The 18143-nt window shown below is 51.2% G+C and overlaps 1 protein-coding gene across 8 annotated transcripts in view; it reads right to left on the bottom strand.

Moving 5' to 3' along the window:
• Positions 1-18143, bottom strand: part of LOC105489792 (TBC1 domain family member 22A) — a 414387-nt gene that overhangs the window by 89559 nt on the left and 306685 nt on the right. The window contains exon 12 of one of the 8 annotated variants that reach the window (XM_071080771.1): positions 1322-3111. The exons of the other annotated variants lie outside the window; for them this stretch is intronic. Coding sequence (XP_070936872.1) covers positions 3067-3111 — 45 coding nt within the window. The 3' untranslated portion in view covers positions 1322-3066. Of the gene's footprint in view, positions 1-1321; positions 3112-18143 lie in introns of those variants that run through there. 8 annotated transcript variants of the gene reach the window in all.

Here is an 18143-nt window from a genome sequence, read left to right as displayed (position 1 = left end):
ATTTTAAAATTTCCAAATGCAGGGGATTTGGTATTGCTGTTCTCTTTGCATTACCGGTTTCTATTTTAAATGCACCATGGTAAAACAGATCTATATCTATATCTATATATCTCAATATATATCTATATATATCTATATATATATAACTCAGTCCCAATTTGCTGGAAGAATTTGTTGAGACTTGCTATGGCCTTCCATGTGCTCAATTTTTACAAATGCTTCATGTTATTCTCTGTTTTCAGGTGCAGACTTCTATATACAACCATTCAATTAAGCTTGTTTTTGTACTGTTGTAATCTTCTATGCCTTCTCACTTTATGTTTGTTGGCTTATCAACTAATGAGAAAGGAAAGATAAAATCTACCACAATGATTATGGATTTGTCAATCTATCCTTGTAATTCCGGCAACATTTACTTAATACACTGTAAAGCTAAGCTTCTTAGGTGCATATACATTCAGAACTGCCATATATCCCTAGTGACTTATTTATTTTAGCATCATGTAGAGATCTCCTAACACTAACACTTTTTGGCTTAAAACCTATTTTGTCTGATATCAGTGTAGCTACTGCAACTTTCTTTAGTCATGATTTTCCTATTGTATTTCTTTCCATTTATAAAATTCAAAACTTTCTGTGTCCTTATATATGTATGTGTCAATCATGAATACCACATAATTGGATTTTAGTTTTCAAAAATCACTGTCTTTTAACTGGCAAATTTAGGCCATTTATATTTATTTAAATAACTATCTCAATATTTATTTAAAATATCTTATTCAGGATTTTTACTTTTACTGCGTTTTAAAAATATTTCTTCTCTTTTTATGTCTTCTACTGTATTGATCAAGGTTTTCTTCCTCTCCATTTTTCCCTCTACTAATTTAGAAGTTGCATGTTCCATTTCTACTCATTTAGTGGTCACCCTTTAACACTGAGAGATGGGATTTCGCTATATGCCCAGGATGGTCTTGAACTCCTGCCTCAAGCGATCCTACCACTTCAGCCTCCTGAGTTGCTGGGATTACAGGCACGGGCCCCCTCACCTGGCTGAAAGTCTGTTTCTGATGCTCTATCAGCCTCTCTGGGAGTTCTGAGGATCATGTGATATATGATATTGAAAGCTCAGCACCCTACAAAGCGTCCTCCAACACACACGAGCAGCAAAGCAGGGATCTAGGTCTCTGCAAACTCCTGGTTTAGTACTTTGGTTCTCTCTTTTTTTTTTTTTGAGACAGAGTCTCGCTCTGTTGCCCAGGCTGGAATGCAGTGGTGCCATCTCGGCTCACTGCAAGCTCCACCTCCTGGGTTCACGCCATTCTTCTGCCTCAGCCTCCCAAGTAGCTGGGACTACAGGCACCCGCTGCCATGCCCGGCTAATTTTTTGTATTTTTAGCGGAGACGGGGTTTCACCGTGTTATCCAGGATGGTCTCAATCTCCTGACCTCGTGATCCGCCCGCCTCAGCCCCCCAAAGTGCTGGGATTACAGGCGTGAGCCACTGCGCCTGGCCCTTTGGTTCTCTATTACACCCCTTTGCTCAATCTGATTAACCCAGGAGGTCTGGGCCTAACCCAGAGTAGATGCTCACAAGAACTGACGAATGAGGCTGAAGGAAAAGGACCCTCACAGCCAGGCTGTGGTGTGCAGACTTGATTTGACAGCCAATGGAGGTGCCAGCGAAGACGACTGGGCAGGAAGGCGGTACGACGACTCTCGAGATGACACGGAGCTTCTGTCCCTCACAGCACCGACAGAACAGAATTCAGACAGCGCCATTTCCAGGTCCCTGAGGGGTAGGCTATCAAAAAGCACTCCAAAAAATCTCACGTGAAAATGTACAAAGAAGGGATATTAGATTGTATGCATCTATTTTTCTAAACCTGCACAAAGACGTCCATTATTCACTTGAGTGGATATAGCTGAGGATCAATGAGACGCCTTCCCTAAACAAGCCTATTTCTCTCCAGAGAAAAGGTTTTGAAGTTGCCTGGGAAGGGTTAAGACTCAGAATTAACAAAATGCCTGCTTCCAGCACCTCCTGGGTTGTCATGGTGACATTTCCAAGTGGAAATCATTGATACCAAGCAGTCCTTTCCCCTCGGTTCTCCTAATAGATGTGCTGACACACATTAGGGAAAACAAGGGAGTCTGCAAAGGCCGATGCAGGCGATCTCAGCTAGCAGCTCCATCGGTCTCCATTTAAGCCATAACCTGGCCTGGATTCCTAGCCTGGGAGGCGCTCCGGACTAGGACATGCACCGTCCACATCACTGCTTCATTGCCTTGGAGTAAGAACAACAGTCGGGATGTTAAGTCTGAATCACATGCTTTGTGGGGTGTTTTTCTGTTTTGTTTTTGAGACTGGGTCTCGATGTCGCCCAGGCTAGAGTACAGTGGCGTGATCACAGCTCACTGCAGCCTCAACCTCCGGGGCCCGACTGATCCTCCCACCTCAGCCTCCCGAGCAGCTGAGACCAGAGGTGTATGCCACCACACTCGGCTAATTTTTGTAGAGACCAGGTCTTGCTATGTTGCCCAGGCTGGCCTCAAACTCCCAGACTCAAGTGATCTGCCCTCCTCCACCTTCCAAAGTGCTGAGATTACAGGTGTGTGCTACTGTGCCCAGCCTGAATCAGTCTTTTAATACTATCTTTTTTAAAAAGCTCCCATGGAGTGGTGTCTTCAAGGCCTACTAAGGAATAAAGGGCTGTTTGCCCATGTATTAACTACACGCAGACTTCTGTAGAAAATGAGCATCCGGTCTGATTTTTAAATCTGTTTTCCTCCCTGCTGCCTGCCCTGGGGTCTGGCTGCCGGGCCTTGTTTCTGCTACCATCACTGTTGGAGTGGGGACGTCCTAGACCCTGCAATCAGAGCCCTTGTGGTTTTATGTGTTTTTTTTTTAACTTTTATTTGGAATGCTTATGGGCACACACAATCATTGTATATATTTATGAGGTTTTATGGTTTGTCCCCGCCGCCTCAGCATGCTGGCAGAGCTCTGTGGAAGGCATCCTGAAGAGGCATCCACACGAGACCTTCTGATATCAATTGTGGGGTTCAGTCACCCTCCGCAGTGTTCCAAACAGGGAAGGCTGCTCACCCAGTTCTAGAAAAACACAGTGTTACTATGTTAATAAAACCGCCAGAGGCACAAAATAGATTCTGTGCTTCAATATCTGGAATAAAAATAGTTGCTTTCTACAGCCTGGAACAACATTATGTGGATATGGTTTCCACAAAGTACACGATTTCCTCTTTCCTCGTGAGTTTTCTGGGTCACATCTATTTCTTCGCCGAGTCTGTACTTCTGCTTCAACAGTTAGAAGAGTCTTTCAGTATCATTTTTCCTGGAATAATTTGCTATCCATCATTTTTATGGCAGTATTAAATTTTAAGAGGGAATTGAGAGGGATAGAAAATCTATTGCATATTCCAACCCCAAAAGAAAGCCTTTAATAAATTTAGAACTTTTCAGTTTTACATTCAAATCTGACCCCAGAACCAAAAAGCTGCCCAGAGCCATCCATCCTTCATATAGGAGTGTGGGGCCGGTCACCCACCCTTCTCTGCAGCTGGGCAAGAGGCTCCACGCGGGCCCTCTCAGCAGACAGGCAGGGCAGGTATGATGAACCAGACCGTGACATGTATGGCCAAGAGGCACAGCCTTGACGGCCAGAGGGCAGGTTCTGTCTCCACCCACACACAGGCCTGGCAGGTATTCACAAGTATGCCTGACAGGACACCAAGTAAATCAGATCGGGGTGCCATGTGCCCACCACATACCTGTCCAGTTCTTAGCAGGCTGCCAGCGTGCCAGGCCCCCCTGTACAGGGTGTGGGATGCAGAGCCAAGTCTGGCACTGCCCTGGGTGCTTGCAACAGTGGCCCTGGGAAATGGCAGGGGTGCTTACAAGGGTGTGGCCAAGCGCACAAGGCACAGAGAGACAGGAGCCCCTGCATCTGAAACATACCAGGCAAGCCCTCAGGGGAAGGCCACTCCACGGATGAGACTGGGAAAACTCCACTTCCACCAATGCAGGCCCAGGCACCGCACTGCTGCAAAGCCAAGAGGGCTGCGACCAGAAGCACGACAGGCACATTGTAAGAATCACACAACTGCTTGGTGCTGGAGAGATGGTGAATGAGGCAGAATGGCCCCAAAGGAGAAGCTATGGCCTGGATGAGTGGGGACTGAGCTTCAGTCCCAATTCTGCCACCTGCCAGCTGGGGAGCTCCACACCCTCCATTGGCCCGCACCCCAGGAGGGCAGCCTCTTGAGGCTCTGTCCCGCTCCTCTTTTTCCTCCTAATTCCCAGAGAAGCCCACCAGTGTCCTGGACGTGCCTCTGCCTCAGGGGCCTCACCTTTCTGAGCACACTCGGAGGGCTGCTTGAGAAAACTGCATCTCTGAGTGTTCATGACAAACGAAACCACCTTAGAAACATGAAGTTTTCTATAATAATGCTCGTAAAGACCAAGGGAACACAGGCCTGCTTCCAACATTAAGCCAAGTGTGTAATCTGCAATATAAAAAGGCAGCGGGTCTCAGCAGAGGCCATGACTGAGCCCAGCCAAACACACCACATGTTTCATCATCACAACCCAGGGTGATGCACAATGAGAAACTGTCTCTCCACTCCAAGAATAACAAGATTGATGTCTGCATCATATTGACTCTCAGGACTCAGAAATTCAAATGAGGAAATAACTTTTATTTATTAGGACTGGCTCATTTCTTTTCCTCTTTCCCAGAAGCACGACAAACCACAGCCATAAAGCATTAGCAAGTGTTTCTGGATTGACAGATCAAACCACAGGATGATTAATGGACAGAGTCTCATTTAAAAGGAAAGAATGGAAGTGGCAGGGCTGGATCCTCTCCCGCTGGCCCGAGGGAAGGGTTTCCCGTTTTAACTTTGACTGTAAAAGCAAAGAGCCTAAAAGCGGGCGCCCACCCCAGAGTGGGGACGACTTGGGAAGACTGAAAGGGCTTGTGCTACTGCAGAAGCTCAGTGGCTCAGGTGGCTGGGAGGGCACAGTGGGGAGAGAGGGGCCTGTACTTCCACCAAAAAGCAACTGAGGACAGGCAGGGAGCAGCTGAGAGTCACTCCCGCTGGGGGGTCTGACTGCTGACCCGTCTGCACGCCTCCCAAGCACAAACGTCTTTTCCTTGGCCACAGCAGCACAGGCTGTAAGGTGGGTATCTGTATCCACCTGTAAGGCTGTAAGGTGGGTATCTGGCCATGCTCTGCGTAAGCTCCTGGGGGGGTGAAACAAGCTAACAGGTGCGGAATGTGGATGACAGTGATGGGCGCATGTGGACTCTTAATATGTGGAAATGACTGTGGTTGTATTTTTTCTCCAGTGGTATGGGAGGTGGGTTACTAAAATTACTTTTCAGTTGCCCATTAAAAAGAAATAAGCACAGGTATGGGGTAAAATATTTCCAGCTAGGCCTATCACTTTAAGTTCGACAATCTTATGAAATGTTTATACTCTTAGGTTCGCAGAAATGGAATTATTGGGCCGTCTAAGTATACTCAAAATAACAGGGAAACAGAAACAACTTCCACGAACAGCCCGGAACCACCAGGTCAGCTCCGCTCCAACCGAACTGCCGGGTCAGCTCCGCTCCAACCGAACCGCCGGGTCAGCTCCGCTCCATCCAAACAACAGGGAACTGCCTGGAACCGTCGGGTCAGCTCCGCTCCATCCGAACAACACGGTTTTGCTCCAGCAATGACAGGGAGGCGCAATTCAGATGCACTTGCACGCCAAGACTCACGTTCGTCCATCCTGACATGTGCAACACTGAGGCTACAGCCGAGGCCCGACCGAGAGGACACGGCAGTGGAAGCACGTTCCATTAAGATTCCGCTGCTCCGGAGAGCCATCGAGCCAGCACTCAGTCTGGACTCTGGGAGGGACGACTTTCCATCTGCACCACTCACACTAAAACGAAGTTGGTTTTTGAGATTGTCTGGATCGTGTTTAAAACAAAAATATATGTGAACCTGCAGACTCTGCTGACACTCTTTCAGTTTGGTCTATGTATGCCAGATCTCACTTGGAAATTTAGCCAAATGAATTCCTCTAAAAACTTGCTTTTGCAAACTTTTGTTGTATTATTAGATTTTGCAATAGAAGTTATTTTAACAATGTACAATATAATTAGCCACTTAATGTTATTAAGAAAATTTATGAGCCATTGTGGTTGAAAAACAGTCCCAAATGATATTTATTAACTATCCAGGACTAAAAATAGGAACCTATTGCCTCAGTGAACCACATTTAAAAAAATGTAGAGTCACAAATAATATGTCTAATTACGTATTAAACTAATTCTCGCCTTCACCTTTTGAATTTCTAAACTCTTTACCTCATGTATCATTTTAATTATTTTTCCAGTTCATTCCCAGGGAAACTGGCTGATGGGGAATTAATTAATGGGTCCAATAAAGAGGCTGCCAGCATTGTTCTACCACAATCTGCACCCTGGCCTCATTTGCATGTCTCCTTTTATTCTAAACAATAGCACTGCTGAGATTTCAGCATGAAATTGTTAGCTCATTTAAAAGGACACAATCATATCCATTTCCACAGATATTCATCAATTATCACATTTTACTGCAACATGAATCCATGAATAGAGCAACCACTAGAGTTTCTGGCCCCAGGGTTTTAGAGAAATTACAGGTATTTAAATATTATATGGCATATTCCACTTGATGAGATGATTCTGGATTATTTCAGGTCCACAGAAAGATCTTATACGAAAAGCAGGTGCTCTACGGTGCTGCAAGTCGCGACATTAAAGTCCACACCAGAATAGCTGCCTTCATCTTCTGACATCTCACATCCTGTGGGACTGCCACACGGACTTCAGAGAAAGAAACATGACTTCCTTTGGTGACACCGGCTCTCCTGATGGCCAGCAGCGTCAAGGACGCCTGCTTTCCACCCAATGATGCTGGCAGAGAGGGAGGGAGGGCACTGGGGGCAACGGCTCCTCTCCCCTGACAGTGGTGCCATGGACGGGTGGCTACCCCAGTGAAGGGTCTGGCCAGAGTGGGGAGCCTGGCACCCACATGGGCACCCAGACTTCTGCCCACAGCATCTCCACTGCTGGCCTGCCAAAAGTGAACACCAGCCGGGTGACTAGACACTGCCCGTGGCCAGACAGGGGAGCCCCTCTCCCTAACTCTCCGTGCCGAGCGCTTTTGCTGACTCTGGTCGAGGTATGTCTACTCCCTGCCCCTCCCAATTGAAGGCTCCCCCAGAGCAGGGGACGGTGCTCACTGGTCTGTTATGTCCAGCATGCAGCACTAGAACACATGGAGTCCAAATGTTCAAAGAGGCACTCAAGGCATCGTCCATGAACAGATGATGGTCAACAGACAAGTGTGTGTTCCAGAGGCCTTCAGGCACCTGAAGAGGGCCGCTCAGCGGGGAAAGTACTGAGCAAAGCACAGTTCTGTGAGTTCACGTATGCACGCTCAAGTGTGTGTGTGTGTACGCACACAAGCGTGGTCTTAATCTGTTTCAAGTTATTAAATACATGACGATGGTCCCTCCCCGAGGCTTTGGCATCCAGCCCCAGGCATCTCCGCCTGTTCTGATTCCTGACACCACTCGCACCGACCCTGCTGAGCCCGACACAACAGGAGAGCCCGGGGCAGACACGCCCAGATGCTCTGAGCACGGCATCTTTCAACAGGACAGCCCGGGGCAGACACGCCCAGCCGCTCTGAGCACGGCATCTTTCAACAGGACAGCCTGTGGTGGATACGCCCAGTCGCTCTAAGCAAGGCATCTTTCAACAGGAAAGCCTGGGGCGGACACGCCCAGACGCTCTGAGCACGGCATCTTTGGAGCTGGCGCCTCCTTTACTTGTTGCACAGATCAGAAGGGAGTTCTCTGTGGATGTACAAGGAGCATCGTTGCAAAGGGTGGAAGGCCCACCTCTGTCCTTTTGTGTGCTAATGCCCATCTCTTTGTGCACCCTGGCTTTCCTCCTGAGCAGTCGCCCCTTCATTATCAGGATGAATACAGGAGGCAGGATTTATTAAACTACAAACAATGCCTGAAAGAGCTTGTGCTGGAGCTTACAATGGTTCTCTTCTGCCTCTAAAGGCCTGGAAGGAGAGGCAGGGTCTTACTCTGTTGCCCAGGCTGGAGTGCAGTGGCACCATCTCGGCTCACTGCAACCTTCACCTCCCGGGTTCAAGTGATTCTCGTGCCTCAGCCTCCTGAGTAGCTGGGTTTATAGGCACGTAGCACCACACTTTACTAATTTTTGTATTTTTAGTAGAGATGGGGTTTCACCATGTTGGCCAGGGTGGTCTCGAACTCCTGACCTCAAATGATCCATCCGTCTCAGCCTCCCAAAGTGCTGGGATTACAGATGTGAGTCACCGCACCTGGCCAAAATGAGTCTTTTAAAAGGACTGGTATCAGGCAAACCAGGCCAGGCACAGGCAACAGAGTCTGCGTGGTGTCAAACCTTTTTTAACAGGCACACCCCATTCAAGACAGGATTTGCAATGACCTATCCAGACACCAGCCCTAGAGCTGCATTAAAATACAGATGTGGAAGGGGCCAAGGGAGGAGAGCAGAGATACAAGTATGCCAGGGGGTTGAGCACAGTTCATGGGGGGCCTGGGGCTTTCTTGATGCCCAAGGCAGATGAGTTTCAAAGAGGCTGGCTGCCTGGGCAAGCGCTGCCTCCCGAGTTGCTGAGTGCCAAGGTACAGGGAACTGTGGGACACAGCCGGCCAGCACTCTGTTAACACCGTGCTTTGCCTTGCATGGGAATACCTTAGAGTGGACACACGGCCAGGCTGTGCTTCCCAGCCTCCTTCTGCACGTGCTCGCTCCCTCACGAAGGGATGCAGAGGGACAGGTGCCCTCCAGAGAAGCGTCTCTTCCATGGGGCTGAGCCATGATATACTGTGCACGCTTGGGCGGCCAAAGCTTGGCCCGACCTCCCCTGACTCGAGCATCCCCTCATATGCCCTCTAGTCCCGCACGTACGTCCCGGCACGCCACCAGCATTCCGAGGAACCCCCCTCATGGGTGCCGCCCACTTCGGGATTCAGGCAGCAGCACATCCTCCTGCATGAGCACCAGGTGGCTTTGCCATTGTTTGTGTGAATTTTAAGATGCTTTTCCTTTTCAACAAAGTCAGCTTTTTAAGAAGTGCCTGTGAGTCGTACCCATATGCCTTGGTTTATCTAGTCCCAGCAGCTTAGTTCCCAAAATGCTCCTGGCATGTTGCAATGCAAAGTGTTTCGATGACATCAATCACCTTCCCTAATGGTCCTTGATAAATGTGTTTCTTTCCACCAGCTTGTTTAATACAAGCCTTTCTATATCTCACATGACGCACAGGGCGATGTGACTCAGAGGAGGGCTCTTTTCCTGGATCCACGTGTCCAGCTGTCTGCTGGGCATGGGCACCAGTGTCCCCAAGGTCCACTCACTCAGCGTGTTCCCAGGGGGACACTGCATTTCTCCTAGATCCTCCTTCCTTCCCACCCCACGCACAGCTGGACACAGGGGGAGCTGAGGAACTCAGAGCAGGATTCACGAAGTGGCCGTGGAACCCACGTCTCCTCACCTAAGGACCTGAAGTCACTCATTTGAAACAAAACAAAACACAACACTGAAAACCAGCTGCTTCTAGGCCTTAGAACTTTGTGGCTTCCTCAAATCAGAAGGGAAAACTGAGGATGTGATCCCGCAGGTCTTCCCGCAATCCAACCAACCAACCCAGTCCCCACTGAAAGGCCTGCTAAGTCTCCGTGGAGACCCACAGCAAAAAAAAAAAAAAAAAAAAAATCTTTAATAATACTTGCTTCTCAACCCTCCCCCAAGGGCAGGCAGGGGACAGGCAGGGAGCCAGGTCTGCCCCCAAGAGAAGCAGGTCCAGGAGTGTCCAGCCACAGGGGAGGCTGGTGGGAGGGTCCTGAGCCCTGCCCCATGGAGAAAGGCTACCGCCTGCACAGAGCCTACCTGTGAGATTGCAACTCTCGGAACTTCGCTTTTCCCTAATGTTAGTGAGGAACCAAAAAGAACTACAAAATAACCTTAATTTATAATTGAGATTCCTGTTGTTTAAAAAAAAAAAAAAAAAAAAGGCTTAGGCCAGGCGCAGTGGCTCACACTTGTAATCCCAGCACTTTGGGAGGCCAGGGTGGGCAGATCACGAGGTCAGGAGATCAAGACCATCCTGGCTAACACAGTAAAAGCCCATCTCTAATAAAAATACAAAAGAATTAGCTGGGCGTGATGGTGGGCACCTGTAATCCCAGCTACTCAGGAGGCTGAGGCAGGATAATCGCTTGAACCTGGGGGGCGGAGTTTGCAGTGAGCCAAGATCGCACCACTGCACTCCAGCCTAGGTGACAGAGTGAGACTCTGTCTCAAAAAGTAAACAAATAAAATAAAATAAATAATAAAAAAATTTTAAAAAGCTTGATACATCCTTTAGAAACTGCCTCTTTATAATGACAATGATTAAAGTGTACAATCCATTTCTCAAAAAGACTGTCAACTACAGAGAAGAAATTAAAGACACTTGGAGAGTTAACATTTATTCTTTGTGAAATTTAATTAAAAGCAGCACATTCCTGACACCGTAATGGGCCGGCGATCCTGAGTATGACAGAAGACAGGAGGTGCTCAGAAGGATGATCTCAGCGTTTATGAATACCTAAACGCCCCTAGGATTCCTTCTAAATCATCTGGTCCTGCGTTATGGTGACAGCAACAGTCACCACAGACCCTGCTAGGCCCTGAGGAGGACAAGGGGGCAGTGCTGAGCACGGCTGGGCAGGGCCAGGCCCAGCTTGGCCTTAAAGCCACGTTGAATGATAGTTCATTCTCAGCAGTAAGAAATGGAGTAACTTCTTCCTGAAAATGTACTACCGTCTCTGTACTTAAATAAAATGCCATTGGGTAAATGGATCAGACGGAACCATTTAATCCTCCCTGACATTAACCACACTGAGCTGAACAGCTCAATCTGCAGAGATGTACAACAGGGATTCTGGTTTTCTAATTCTGTGTTTGCTGAAGCACACGTGGCCTCCCGCGGACAAACCTGCCCAGCTTTGAGCAGCATGACCGCCTGGCACCGCTGCCCGGGAACCACACAGCCGCACTGGCCTGTTCCGCTGCTGGGCGGGAGAGGAGGGCCAGTCCACCGTAGAGACAGCACGGGTGCCAGCAGCGGCTCCCCGGCAACGCCAACGCATCAGCCCTGCTCCACGAGGACCTGTCCATGGTGAGTGGATCTGTGTCCCCCAAGCCCCAGTCCTGGTGGTTCCTGTGAATGTGACCTCACTGGAAAACAGGGCATGTGAAGATGCAGTTCAGAAGAGGTTGCACTGGAGTAAGGTGGGCCTTGATCCAATGATGTATGTCCTCGCGGGAAGAGGAAAATGGCCCTGATCCAACAATGGGTGTCCTCGGGGGAAGAGGAAAATGTGGACACAGCCACACAACGGGAGAAGGCCACGTGGCGACAGAGGCAGAGACTGGAGTGAGGCTGCCATGAGTCAGGAATGCCCAGGATGGCTGGCAACACATGGGGGTGGGAAGCGGAAGCATGGGGCAGATTCTCCTTCGAAGCTTCCAGAGCGAAACAGCCCTGCCCATACCCCAATTCCAGAACTCTCAGGCCTGCAAGCCCTCAGCATGTGGCACCTGGCAGCTCTAGGACACGGATACTCCATGCGAGTGACAGCCCATTCCTGACGTTCTCCACCTCCTCAGGTGTGTCTGGAGGGGCACCCAGGCTCACCCTCAACACAGTGCTCCCCAAATATTCCCGAACTCCCAGCAGGCACGAGGCTGGTGGTGCCCGGGCCTTGTACCACAATGGCCAGGCTCAGTGTGCCCTGGTGCACACCCCCTGCAGTCTCTCTGCAGGCTGTCCTCTCCGTCACCCAGACGAGGCCTGGCTTCCACCCACGGGGCTCCGGGACATGGCCGGGCCTAACTTCCACCTCCCTGGCTTTCCACAAGCGTTTCACAGGCTGTGTGAGCCCACAGTGGGCAGACCTCTCAGAGGCAGGAGGAGAGTGGTACGGATCGTGTGGAGTCCAAGGAGGGAGCAGCTAAGCTTGCACTCCAGGATGCCAGGGGACAAGATGAGGATGAAGAACGCCAGTTGGAGGTCCACGCTGGCCCTGAGATGCCACCACTGTCATGAGCGCTACTTTAGAGTAAGGGACCTGAGAATTGGAGAAAGAAACTCCACCCACCAAGGCCACAGACCTAGGGAGGCGCGGGGCCACAGGGTGCCCTCGCCTGCATCACACGGGGGCTGAGCCTGGCTCCGGGGTGGGGGCCACCATCACCCCACTGTACATGGTCAGACACCCCATGGCCTTTCTGCTAGCAAACAGGAGGCATCGGGAGCTGAGTCTAGGCCAGTCAAACTGCAAGCCGTCATCATTTCTGATACCGCACAGCCTCTAACTAGTGCCTAACAGAATCACATATTAAGGATGTATAAAGTGGCCCATGAAAGGCAAAGACAAGAAAGCTGAACAATTAGAACCTTCCAGCCACTGGAGTCACTCTCAACCAAAGACAGTGCTGGCGGGAGGTCACATGGCAGGATGGGGGTGGGGCCCTCCCTGGCTTTGCACCCCCGCGTCGTCCCCTGCCCCAGAAGGAACGCCCCCCGATCACAAAGCAGGCCCGGGCTGAATGCTGAGAGGTCAGAACGGAGCTGATTAAACTGCATTTGCATATGTATTCCCGTTTTTCAATATTCAAGAAATAAAAACGTGTGAAACCCTTTTAATAACTTAGACTTTATTCACACTGAGCTATGCCTTTGTGTGAGGTCGCTTGCTTTGTTGGTGTTGAGGGAGCAAATGCACGCCCTCTGGAGAGCTAGCTTCTGCCGACCGTGATATCCAGTATCAATATCCCACACCCGATTCCGGCCCATGGGGGGCTGGGGCTCAACTCTGACAGGCTGCTCGGCTGCCAAGGTTTTCTCAAATAGAAACTGGTGGAGACAGAACAGAGGCTTCCCAGCCTGGGACAGGGCAGGTTGTTTAATGTGATGAGGATGAGGACAAAATCCTGCTCATCTGGGGCCCCCCAGAATGGGGGAAAAGAGGGGGCAAATGCCCGGAAAAGAGGGGGTGATTAAATGGATCAGGGCCCTGGACCCAATGGGACTGTATCTTACAGCAAGTTCACAAATTGTCAGGAAGAAATTCAAGTTTGTTTCATCTCAACCTGATGATTTAACTGAAAAACCATTCTCAGAAAGAGCATTACCCTTATTATCTCGAATGCTCCCTTCAATGATACCAGGGTAAATCCACACACGCTCCCCTTGGGCCCACAGATAGGGGACCCCGGGACACCCTAATTTCAGATGCAAAGCCCGCAGCTGGGCGGCTCCTCCCGCCACACGCCTGCCGCCTCCCTGCACAGGGTGCCGGTGGCCAGAGCACTGGAAAGAAGCGTGTGGAGCCTCCTCCTTCTGGGGTCGGAACAAAGCAGCTCACACAGCCCCCGGCCCCAGGTGAGGGGCCAGCTGTCACAGGCAGGCGCTCAGGGGCAGCTGCGGAGTGCTGGTCTGCAAGGAGCCCCACTGTCAAAGAAGCACACAGGCTAAACAGCCCCAAGGAACACTCGGTGTCACAGCCTCTGGGAAGAAACCTGCACTCGGGTACACTCGGGTATTGCCGCAGAGGGAGAGAAACACTGACTCCCAGAAGCCCTGTCTCCAGAAAGCTGAGGGGCCCAAAGGGCTCCAGACAGGCTTCTGGCCACAGGCAGGGGCATGGTCTGGCTCTGATCCCAGGCTTCAGGGCCTCAGGGCCTCTGGGTGCTGGCTGAGACGTGGCAGAGAGGCGGTTCCATCTGTGGAAGGCAGACATCCGGCACGTGAGTCGGGCTCCTTACCTCCACGACGGGACAAGAGACACAACGCACCGATCCTGCAGGCACCGCACCCTTCACTGTGGCCTGCCGGAAAACTGCCTGAAAGGAACCCACGTGTGACCCCGCCACGCGAAGGGCAGCCCTGGTGTGTGGGCGTGAGTGCAGTCAGAGGGGCGGTCGCACACTCACTGAGTCCTACCATGTGCAGGCCCCAAGGGCACCCTCCCTGGTCTCAGAGCGGGTACGGATGGGGGACAGGAGGTCATTCCAACAGGAGGAACAGGAGATGACGCTAACAGGAAGAGAGGTGAAGAAGAGGGACGATCACACGAGGCAGGAGCTGCTGGTGCCACGGCTTTGGGCCTCTCCTCCCGCATGCTCGGCCGAAAGCTTGCTACTGCTCCACGCTTGCCACTGCTCCACCAGGAGGGGAGTCCACATCCCCCCATGATTCTGGGTGGGCCTTCATGGAAGTGGCCCGGCACAGCGGAAGTGATGCTCTGTGACCTCCAAGGCTAGGCCATTAACGAGCCAAGCACTTTCACCTTGTTCTCAAATTCAGCCACCATGCTGTGAGGAAGCTCAAGCAGCCCATGGAGAGGCCCATATCGAGAAGAGTGGGGGCTTCCAGTCCCCAGCCCTGGCTGAGCTCTCTGCTGAGCCAGCACCAACTTGCCAGACAGCTGAGCGAGCCATTTTCCAACGTAGGGGTTCTCTAGCCCCCAGGATAGGCCACCCAGTCCAGCCATCCCCACTGAACCCTGCACAAACCGCGTATCTGTGAGCCAAACCATTGTTATTTTAAGTCCTTAGGTTTGGAGTGACTTGCTTAATCCAGATGAACTTGCGGGTTGCCCAGGTTATCCATGAGTGGCGGGTGGTGGCAAAGATCAACCATTCCAAGCAAAGGAAGAAGACTGGCACACAGGACCCTACTCCACAGACTCCTAGGCCACCACGTGCAATGAGGTAGCTTGGTCCTGCATCTGGGAAAAAGCCTGAAGGTGAGAAACAGCAGTGAGCGCAGGAACATGGAAACAGGCAGAAGGTAGCACGATGATGACCCCAGAGGAAGGAGGCCATCTGAAGGCAGGCACGGTGGAGAAACAGGATGGGCAGTTCCAGGTGTAGGAGCAGCAGGACTCAGTGGAGGACAGACAGAAGGAAGAGTCTAGGCCAAGGGCCTCAGCCCTGGCTGAAGAATGACTGGGGCTCAGGAGCCACAGATGCTTGGATCCCGCCCCCAGAGATCCCAATCTAATGGGGCATTGGTAGTAAAACCACCCCGGGTGGTTCCAACGTGCAGCCAAGGCTGAGCGTGACCAGTCTAGTGTGGGGGGCCAGGGCTAGTGGCTGTCACTAAGGGCCACCCAGCAGGAGTGGTCTGAGGGTAGGTGAAGAGGCTCCCTTAGGACTCGAGAGGTCTGTGCTGCCTGTGGGCCCTGAGGCTTCTCTCCTCACCCACTTCCTAAGGTCGACCAGAGACTGTACTCATTTTCCTACTCTTTTCCACCCAAAGCTGCACCTATGACTGCAGTTTATGTCGTGACAGCAATAGAAATCACTACGGCGCTTATGCTAGAGGAACCACCATGCACTGTATTTTGGAATAAAACAGAAAGAAACACACGGACATTGGGTCAGGACAAAGGAAGCAACACCAAAGGCTTTGTCCAGACAGCCACGTGCTGTTTCCGACCTGACTGTAAAGCCAGCAGGCCCAGCCCTCATCCTCCCTTGCGCCACAGAGAATGGACCTCAGACTTCAGACACGAGCAGGTGTCCAAATCCCCAAGAGCACACAGACTGCCGGGACACCCAGAGCTTCCAACTCAGGAGGCCTGGGTAGGGCCTGAGAATGTGCTTTTCTAGCAAGTTTCCAGGTGATGCCGAGGCTGCTGGTCCAGGGTCCACACTGCCGGAACTCTGGGAAAACATTCCACGTTCTGACTGATCTTGTCACACTGTCTTTTTTTGTTTTTTGAGACAGAGTCTTGCTCTGTCACCCAGGATGGAGTACACCGGAGCTATCTGGGCTCACCGCAACCTCTGCCTCCCAGCTTCAAGCAATCCTCCTGCTTCAGCCTTTGGAGTAGCTGGGATCACAGGCCTGTGCCACCACGCCCAGCTAATGTTTGTATTGTTAGTAGAGATGGGGTTTTGCCATGTTGGCCAGACTGGTCTCGAACTCCGGACCTCAAGTGATCTGCTGGCCTCAGCTTCCCAAAGTGCTGGGATTACAGGCATGAGCCACCACACCCTTGTCACACTTTCTAACCTCGAGACAGGGAGGAAACAGATGAACTTTTAAGGAAAGAATCCTTTACGATGACAAACCACTCCACTACACAAAGACACAAGCCACCGACAATGCAAACTCCTGGCTAAATCTCAAGATGACTGTGGAGACTGAAAGAAGTCAAGTGAAAAGGGGCATATGCTGGAGCCCAGCTTGTCTAAGGCTACAGAAGAGACAAAGCACCGCAAATATGTTTAGGACTGTGTAGGGAAGCTGCGGTGAGGGATCGGAAGCCACCCTTGGATCTGCGCTCGAAGCTTCTGTGAGAGCTGCTGGTGGAGCGAGGGCTCTGCCAAGTGCTGGTGGCTGAGGATGAGCAGGACAGGACGTCCCCTCTCGAGGGACTCCCAGAACCGTGGAACCAAGCAGGGACCATGACCAAGGCAGAGGAGAGAGTGAGGGGAAGAGGAAGAGGCCCTGCACATCTGGGCATCTCTGGGAGAGCAAGCCAGTTCCTGAATCTGTCCCAGGGAAAGCATCTGAGCACCTTCACAGAAGACCATGGTGAGGGCACCGAGGAAGACAGTGTGGCTCAACCTTTCCAGGAGGTTGCGTGCGAGTGGTTCCGGTGGTCATCTTGAATGACCCCGAGTGTCATTCCGGGGCTCCAAATGTATCTTAAGTGGGCAAAGACAAGGGCCCTGACGATAAAATATAAATGACCACCTGCCTTTTGCAACCACCCTGATGATGGGAGCCGAGTGGCGTGGTGCTAATGGAAGGGAAGCGGCCTGAGACACATGGGACACCAGGAAAGCCTCCGAAGGCACCTGCTGCTGGGCTGATTCCACGAAATCGTGTGCCCTTTCCTTTTTTTTTTTTTTTTTTGAGACGGAGTCTCGCTCTGTCGCCCAGGCTGGAGTGCAGTGACGCAATTTCAGCTCACTGCAAGCTCCGCCTCCCAGGTTCACGCCATTCTCCTGCCTCAGCCTCCTGAGTAGCTGGGACTACAGGCGCCCACCACCACACTCGGCTAATTTTTTTGTATTTTTAGTAGAGACGGGGTTTCACTGTTAGCCAGGATGGTCTCGACCTCCTGACCTTGTAATCTGCCTGCCTTGGCCTCCCAAAGTGCTGGGATCACAGGCGTGAGCCACCACGCCCCGCCTCGTGTGCCCTTTCTGATAGCATTTTCCTATGTAATTTGGCAATTATTTGTCTGCCGAACCATTGCCAACTTTTCCCAAAAAGAAAGTTTGAGGTGGTCGGATCCCCTGAGGTGAGGAGTTCAAGACCAGCCTGACCAACACAGTGAAACCCCATCTCTATTAAAAATACAAAAAAGTAAGTGGGCATGGTGGCAGGCATCTGTAATCCCAGCGACTCGGGAGGCTGAGGCAGGAGAATCGTTTGAACCCAGGAAGCGGAGGCTGTAGTCAGCCGAGACTGTGCCACTATACTCCAGCCTGGGCTACAGAGCGAGACTCCATCTCAAAAACAAACAAACAAATTAGCTGGGCATGCTGGTGGTCACCTGTAATCCCAACTACTTGAGAGGCTGAGGCAGGAGAATTGCTCGAACCCAGGAGGCGGAGGTTGCAGTGAGCCAAAATGGTGCCATTGCACTCCAGCCTGGGCGACAAAGCAAGACTCCATTTAAAAAAAAAAAAAAAAAAAAGGTCAGAAACCCTTCGCAGGGGCCACAGAAGCTGAAGGGAGGCCTGATCTGCCTGCTGGAAGTACACAGAGCACTGGCTTCTGGCATCCTGGTTTTAATGATAAACGGAGCTGACGAGTGGATAAAACATGCACCAACAATCAGGACATAAACTGCCACAGTCCTGTCCAAATGAGGCCTTTTCTCCAGGATCTTGAGCCCCCAGAGGCCTCTTCCGACAGGAGGACGGCCACGTCATATGTAGTTCCCTGCAGATCGGGTGGCTGTGTGATGCTCCGGCAGCCTCCTGCACCCCGGAGTGGACA

The sequence above is a fragment of the Macaca nemestrina genome, chromosome 15, assembly GCF_043159975.1.
Source record: "Macaca nemestrina isolate mMacNem1 chromosome 15, mMacNem.hap1, whole genome shotgun sequence".
In the NCBI taxonomy this organism is placed as follows: domain Eukaryota; kingdom Metazoa; phylum Chordata; class Mammalia; order Primates; family Cercopithecidae; genus Macaca; species Macaca nemestrina.
Note: the sequence above shows the minus strand (reverse complement) of the source record. Positions and strands in the feature narration are given on the sequence as shown.